Source organism: Geospiza fortis, unplaced genomic scaffold (genome assembly GCF_000277835.1).
Source record: "Geospiza fortis unplaced genomic scaffold, GeoFor_1.0 scaffold313, whole genome shotgun sequence".
Taxonomy (NCBI): Eukaryota; Metazoa; Chordata; class Aves; order Passeriformes; family Thraupidae; genus Geospiza; species Geospiza fortis.
The window spans coordinates 378,351-385,930 of NW_005054582.1; the positions used below are offsets into that span (position 1 = coordinate 378,351).

Consider the following 7,580-nt stretch of genomic DNA (forward strand, 5'->3'; position numbering starts at 1 on the left):
GGACACCGGGAGCCGCAGGGTGAGCGCGGCCGCGGGTCCCGCACCGCTCCCGGCCCGGGTCCGAGCGGGTAACCACCGGTAACCGAAGCGCCCGGTAACCACCGGCCCGGGATTGTTCCCGCAGGGAGACGCTGCCGGGGATGCCAAGGGGAATCCCGGTGCTGCGGGGCCAGGGTTGTGCGGGCTGGGTTCGTTCTCTGGGATCAGCTGCAGAAAGGCAGAATTGGAATTCCCTGGCCCCTGCTGTGGGACAGCGTGTTAGGGAACAGGGAGAAGGGAAATGATGGGATAACAGTGCTTGGCTTAAGGACAGCTGGGTCAGCAGCAGATGGGCTAAAACACTGGGCAAGTTAAAAAATTTACTTTGCATTCACAGGGATGCTCAGAGCTGAAAGGGGACATTCAAAGCTGAAAGGGGATGCTTAGAACATGTTAGAAAACGGATTTTACATTCATGGGGATGCTCAGAGCTAAAAGGGGAGGCTCAGAGCAGAAAGGGGATGCTCAGAGCTGGAAGGGGATGCTCAGAGCTGGAAGAGGAGGCTCAGAGCAGAAAGGAGATGTTCAGAGCTAAAAGGGGAGGCTCAGAGCTGAAGGGGATGCTCAGAGCAGAAAGGGGATGCTCAGAGCTGCAAGGAGCTTTGCTGTCCCCTCTGTCTCCCTGCAGGTTCCTCTCCTGCAGGGTCCCAGGCTGCTCCCTCAGTGAGGCTCTGGTCTGATTATCTCAACGTGAACCTGCACCCCAAGAGCCTCTACGTGATCCGGCAGTACCTGCACGATGGGTATGGCCAGGGCTTTGCTCCAGAACCCAAACCAGGGCTGAGTTTTGCCTTCAAGGGTGAATAAAAGAGATAAAAGAACCCCTCTTTCCCCCTTTCTCCCCTTAGGGATTGTGGTTGTCTCGAAGCCTTTGGGCAAGGTGAAAGTCTCCTGCAGGACCCTGCCTGTGTGGAGGAGTTGGAAGATCGGCTGCACTTCTTTGTTGAGGAGTGTGATTATCTTCAGGTCCTCACCTTATCCAAGCTCCCTTTGCTCCCAAGAAGCTTTCTGCTCAAGGTGAAGCAGAATCTGAGATGCTGCCGTTGTTTCCCACAGGGGTTTCAGGTCCTTTGTGACCTCCACAATGGATTCTCTGGAGTTGGTGCCAAGGTGACAGAGCTGCTCCACGATGAGTATTCACACAAGGGGATCCTCACCTGGGGCCTGACCCCAGTCCTGAGCGCTGTGGGGGTGAGTAAACAATGAGAGAGCCAAGAGCAGCTGCCCAGCCTGGCTTTGACAGGTTCTTGTTGGTTCCAATGGTTGGATTTTTTTTCCCCCAGGACCCTCAGAAGAGTTTTTGCAGACTGATGAACACAGCCCTGGGCATTGCCCACCTGTCCCGTCACAGCTCCCTCTTCTGCCCCCTGTCACTCAGTGGCAGTTTGGGACTCAAGCCAGAACCTCCTGTGACGTTTCCATACATAAAATACAACGTAAGTCCTGGCCTGGGATCACCCACCACCGCTGGCATTGAGCTCCTGCAGCTTTACCCCTCTCTCTGTGTTCCCTGCAGCTCTGTCCTTTCATTGTTTTTCCTGGTGCTGTTCTGCTCAGCAGAGACCTTTTCCTGGGACTTTTAGCTGCCAACTTTTCATTTCTGTCGTTTTCTTCCTGCTTTTGAAAATATTAACACATTTCCTTGGCCACTGTGCTTCTTTCTGGTGGGTGCTGCCTGCAGTGCTGGCACTGAAGAAAAGGCTTTACTACAATTATTCCCCATGCTTGGAGTAACTCCAGCCTCACTAAGGAGCCAGAAAAGATAAGAGAACTGGCACCAAAGCATTTGTTAGCCAACAGCTGGGCTGGAGCTACAGTTACACCCTGGCTGCTTATCCCAGCCCTGAAATAACTGTAAACCACCTCTTTTAAAGGCACACTTTACAATCTGAGTTAAGTTAAATACACAAACTGTGAGCTGTCCTGCAACTCCTGCACTTGTCTCCTCCCCAGGCATCCCTGAACTACCACAGCAGTGCAATTCTGGCTGCAGCACTCGACACCCTCACGGCTCCCTACAGGCTCTGCTCCTCCCAGGGCTCCATGCTGCACTTTGCTGACTCCCTCACCTTCTCTGGGAGGAAGGTGAGGATGAGGAGACCGTCCAGCTGTGCTGCAGCTGTTCTGCACGCCCCCAGCTGTGCCAGGAGCGTGTTCCAGACCCTGCTCTGTCACCCACATCCAGGTTGTGGCTGCCTGGGCAGCTCTTCCCTTGCCTGCCTTGTCTGGCTCCTCGCTCCCTGATGTTCTGAGTGCCCACCAGGATGTGCCCTGGGAGCTTCTGTCCTCGTGGAAGGAGCACAAGGTCAGCTCCTGCTTTGCTCAGTCTGTTGTGCTACGAGGAATTTGCCAGGAGAAAGCCACCAGGTAAATCAGCACCTGAACTGCACTGGAAACATCCACTGAGGAGCAGCCTAGTGCTACTGAGTTTAGAGCAAAACAGCTAAAAAGCAGCTGGGAAACGCTGAATTTCCTTTGCAGGTGCCCAGGCCAGCCCAGGTCCCCCCTGCACAGCTGTGAGAGCCCCGAGCAGGTGCTGCAGCTCTACCTCCACAGCCACTTCCCAGGAGCCCTCAGGTGGGCGCAGGTTTGGAGCTGCAGGGGGTGCTGGGCTGGGGCAGGGAACGGCTGAGGGAGCTCTGGGTGACTTCATTCATCTCCTCGCAGCACATCCCTCGTGCTCCAGCAGCCCTGCCACACCCCAGCTCCCTTCCCCCAGTTCTTCTCTCCTCTCCTCACCAGACGAGGCTTCCTCCTGGACAGAGCCCAGGGCTCTTCCTCAGCAGGTAACAAACAACCCCTGAAACTGCAGCACAGAGATCAGGGCCTAGCAGAGGTAAAAATTATCAATGACAACCCAAAGTTATTAACAACAACCCAAAATTATCAATAACCGCAATTGTCAATAACCAAAATTATTAATAACCAGGATTGTCAATAACCCAAAATTATCAATAACCGCAATTGTCAATAACCAAAATTATTAATAACCTGGGTTATCAGTATCCAAAAATATTAATAACCAAAATTATTAATAACCAGGGTTATCAATAACCAAAATTATCAATAACCAGAATTATTAATAACCAGGGTTATCAATAACCAAAATTATCAATAACCAGGGTTAGCAGTATCCAAAAATATTAATAACCAAAATTATCAATAACCAGGGTTAGCAGTATCCAAAAATATTAATAACCAAAATTATCAATAACCAGGGTTATTAATAACCAGGATTATCAATAACCAGGGTTATTAATAACAAACCAAGCCCGTGTGCAGAGCTGTGAGCAGCTGAGCTCAAGCCCGGTGCTTGTGAAGCAGGGCTGAGGTTTTGATGGATGTTTAACCCTTGCTGTGCCTGTCATCCTCCTGGACAGAGCCCAGGGTTTTTCCTCAGCAGGTAACAAACAACCCCTGAAACTGCAACACAGAGATCAGGGCCTAGCAGAGGTAAAAATTATCAATGACAACCCAAAATTATCAATGACAACCCAAAATTATCAATGACAACCCAAAATTATCAATGACAACCCAAAATTATCAATGACAACCCAAAATTCTTAACAACAACCCCAAGTTATCAATAACGAACCGAGCCAGCGCGCAGAGCTGTGAGCCGCTGGGGTTCTGGTGGCGTTTAACCCTCGCTGTGCCTGTCTCCCTGCAGCTGTTGAGAGCAGCCCCGTGCTGGCAGCGCTGCAGAGCTGCCCTGGGCTGCAGCGCCTGCTCTCGGGGCTGTGCCGGGAGCTGCGGCCGCGGCGCTGGAGCAGCTCCTGCGCGCCTGGGCTGGAGCAGGACGACGTGCAGGAGGCCCTGGAGGAGCTCAGAACCCTGGCCCAGTGCTATGAGACAGGATTTGGAGCTGATGGGTCTGAGGATGAAGCAGATTCAGACTAATCCACAGCTGGAGTGGCTTTGAGACGGCTCGCAGAATAAAAGGAAGGGTTTTGGAGATGGCCCCAGCTGTTCCTTCTTCTCGTTTTATTACCAAAAAATCTTCTGGGTGAAGTTTTCCAGCTACTCACAGTTGTGTGGCAAAGGAGGAAAGCTGCTTTTTCTTTTATATATTTTGGTTGGGTTTTTTTTTTTTTTCAGCTGTGCAAATTGGATTTGCTCTGCTTGTTCAAATAAACCCACACAATAAATAGAAAATTCAGACTGTAACTATCTCACATACAATCAGCACAAGGGGAGAACTTAGAAAAAGCCATGTGTTTGTTCCACATGAAAAGTGACATTTCAGGGTACAATATTTACAGGGCTGCTGGGCCCCAAGGCCAGGTCAGTGTCCACAAGTTCTGTTATTCCACTGCTGAAACCCCCCCAGGAGAGTTCTAAAGAATTTTCTCCTTTTACTTCCTGCCTTTGGTTTGGTACAGGCTGGAAATTGGAAAAAAAAAAAAATAAAATTAAGGTGCTGTCTCAAGTACCTGTGCAAACATTTTTCCACAGCACCTGTCTAGCAGCAAACTGGCAAAAAAATTTTAAAAACCCCTTTTCTGGTGCAGTCAGTAGTTTTATCACCTCAGTCATCAGGTTCTTCCTCAGAAAGCAGAAGATCTTTGTCTGACAGCTGGTCTGTGTTGCTGGTGCTGGTGGCATCCTCCTCATCCTCGGAGCTCCCATCACAGGACGTGTGGAACAGCCTCATCAGCTCCCTGAACCTGTGGGACACCTGGAGGACAAAGGAAATCCAGGGTGGCCTCAGAGCTGCCATGGAACTGGAATTTCATATTGCCAACCTCAGGGTGTTCTGTAACACCAAAATAATTCAACACCACAGTGGCATTTCTTACAAGACTGGGGCATAAGGGAGGAGAAATGGAAGAGCACTGGGTTTTGTTTTCTCTGGATGAACAGTTTCATTCTCCAGGTCAAATCTGGCAGTTTGGGGGGATTCAGAGACAAAAGCAGATTTGTACAGAAGGAGGAGGCTGAGTAGCAGCCACTGAAACCACTCCAGTGCCAAATGTGCAGCTCAAATATCAATGGTAACCCTGCCAGAAGGACCGGGGCACACAGGATTTTTGGCACCACTAAAACAGAACAGACTTTGGTTTGGGTTTGATTTCTTTTATTTGCAACTGAGATGATTTTTTCATCCAATTGAAGTTTGGGAGGCTGACAGGACAGCACCCCCACCTTCCCAGCCCCTCTCCCACAGCAGCCCTCACCTCACTGGCTGTCTTGTTGCCCAGTTTCTGGGAGATGGCGTGGAAGGTGTCCAGGTGGGCTCCCTTCTCCTGGCACGTGGTGAGGATGACTCTGTCAGCCTCCCTGCAGAACAAAACCCCTGTGAGAGCAGCCTGAACCCAGCAAGAGAATGAAACACCCCAGCCCTGCTCCCAGCTCAGCAATCCCAGCTCAGCAATCCCAGCTCAGCACCCAGCAATCCCAGTTTAATTCCCAGCAATCCCAGTTTAATTCCCAGCAATCCCAGTTTAATTCCCAGCAATCCCAGTTTAATTCCCAGCAATCCCAGTTTAATTCCCAGCAATCCCAGTTTAATTCCCAGCAATCCCAGTTTAATTCCCAGCAATCCCAGTTTAATTCCCAGCTCAGCAATCCCAGCTCAGCAATCCCAGTTTAGTTCCCAGCTCAGCAATCCCAGTTTAATTCCCAGCAATCCCAGTTTAATTCCCAGCAATCCCAGTTTAATTCCCAGCAATCCCAGTTTAATTCCCAGCTCATCAATCCCTGAGCAAGGCTCCTCCTGCCACCCCCAACCCCAGGACCCTTCTCTAAGCACAGCGCCTTTAGCCTGGCTTTAATTTTTTGAAGGAGATTTTAAGAGAGGTTTTAAGGTTTTTTGAGAAACCTTTTGAGAAGTTTTTTAAGGTTTTTTTCCCCCAGTCTAAAGTGCTCCAATAAGAGCCCTGCCAGGAGCAGCTCGTGGGGCCAAACGTGGACTGAGCAAAGGGAAGGGTCAGAAATCAGGGACACGAAATGAAATGACCCAGTGAGAGCTGGAGCCAAACAGGGGGCGCAGAAAGAGGAGCTCAGGCAGAAGTACCTGGTCCAGAGCACAACCTTCTCCCCGGTGGAGCTGACTTTGCTGTTCTTGGCACACACGGTGGCCTCTGTCACTCGCTGCTGCTGCTGCTGCTCCTCCTCCCTGTGCCCTGGGGAGGCCGTTCCTGCTCTGGGCTCCATCTGCCCAGGCTGCTGATGCACCAGGAGGCTGCTGCTTGCATTTGGCCTTGGCCTGGCCTCAGGAGCAGCTCCAGAGCAGCCTCTGTCCTGTGTGTCCAGGCTGCAGCTCCCGCTCCTGCTGCTCTGCTTTGCCTCAGCTCCTCCTGCCAGCGCCAAAGCTGCTCCCTCGAGTTCTCTGCCACCTTCAGGAGCACGAGCAGAGCCCCCATGCTCAGATTGAAGCCCCTCAGGCTGGCAGGGGCTCTGTCCACAGCAGGGATGAGGTCCTGGGGACCCCAGGTGCCCGCTCAGCCCCTCTGCATCCCCCACAGGCTGCTGCAGTCCCCCAGGGCACGCTTTGGTTTCTTGAGGTAGTTTCAGAGCAGCTTTTTGTAGCTGTGCCCATCTGGGGTCGTTGGCAGCAGAGTCTCTGTCCTTGGCAGCGTCCACACCTGCACTGGAACCTTCTGGAAGCTGGGCATCAGCAGGGGCAGGCTTTTCACAAGGTCTGCTGGAGGCCACCCTTCCTTCCAGCTGAGATCCTGCTGAGAAACCCAGACAAGGTCACAGAAGCTGCAAGGAAAACCCCCGGAGGCTTCAGTCCCTGACTCTTAAAGACATTTTTATTCACAGAGCCTAATGCTGCACATGAGAACAGTTTGGGGGCAGCTTTGTGACTCCACCTGCCTTTCACCCACCTGTACTTCAGAGAAAACAATCTGCAGCCAATTTTCTTCACCCCTGTGGGCTGCTACAACCAACTGCTGGGTGAAGTGATGGAGATTTTCAAAGTGCATTGCCCAGAGCAAAACTCTCCAGTGGAACAGCCACTGCTGCTCCTGGCAAAGTTACAAACCCAGGCATGAAACCACATTTAAACTGCTGATTTTTATCTGTGTGCTGTCCCCAAACTCCTGATTTATCTGTGTGCTGTCCCCAAGAGCAGCAGGAGCTGAGCCCTGGCACAACTGGAGGAACAAAAAAGCAGCACAGAGATTGTTTAAAGGCAGATCAGGAGATGGTGGCTCTGAAATGCTAAAATGGAAACTGGGGAAGAATGGACTGGGAAGTGGAGCAGCATCCTGGCAGGAGAAGCTTAAATGGAGAAATGATTGAGAAAAGGGCAGAAAATTCTCTAGGCAGGAAAGGGTTTGTTGAAGGGAAGGGTTTAGAACATCCAGAGTGGAGGAACAGGAGAAAAAAAAGTGAAAAGACAATGATTAGAAGTTCTCATTATACTCAATAAATGTGCATTTATATTATATATATTTAAATATATATATATATATAAAAAAATATATGTATATATTTAAATATATATATAAAATATATGTATATATTTAAATATATGTGTATATATACACACACACACATATATATACACACACATATATATAATATATATC

At 50.3% G+C, this 7,580-nt stretch overlaps 2 protein-coding genes across 3 annotated transcripts in view; one reads left to right on the forward strand and one right to left on the reverse strand.

The window, feature by feature from the left end:
• Positions 1–4: 4 nt before the first annotated feature.
• MSTO1 (misato mitochondrial distribution and morphology regulator 1) lies at positions 5–4,194 on the forward strand (the record flags this gene model as incomplete). The annotated part of the gene is made up of 11 exons (XM_031064344.1): positions 5–19; positions 125–174; positions 669–782; positions 888–1,005; positions 1,096–1,230; positions 1,323–1,475; positions 1,993–2,124; positions 2,225–2,406; positions 2,521–2,616; positions 2,707–2,825; positions 3,710–4,194. Coding segments are annotated over 11 exons (1,344 nt in total), but the record flags the coding sequence as incomplete, so codon positions are not given.
• A 41-nt stretch (positions 4,195–4,235) lies between these two features.
• LOC102043432 (GON-4-like protein) overlaps positions 4,236–7,580 on the reverse strand; it is a 36,946-nt gene continuing 33,601 nt past the window's right edge. Inside the window, exons 28-31 of one of the 2 annotated variants that reach the window (XM_031064315.1) lie at positions 6,056–6,719; positions 5,217–5,319; positions 4,567–4,717; positions 4,236–4,422 (exon numbers count right to left, since the gene is read on the reverse strand). In XM_031064315.1, coding sequence (XP_030920175.1) covers positions 4,568–4,717; positions 5,217–5,319; positions 6,056–6,719 — 917 coding nt within the window. In that variant the 3' untranslated portion in view covers positions 4,236–4,422; position 4,567. Of the gene's footprint in view, positions 4,718–5,216; positions 5,320–6,055; positions 6,720–7,580 lie in introns of both variants that reach the window. The other variant, XM_031064316.1, reaches the window with a different exon arrangement.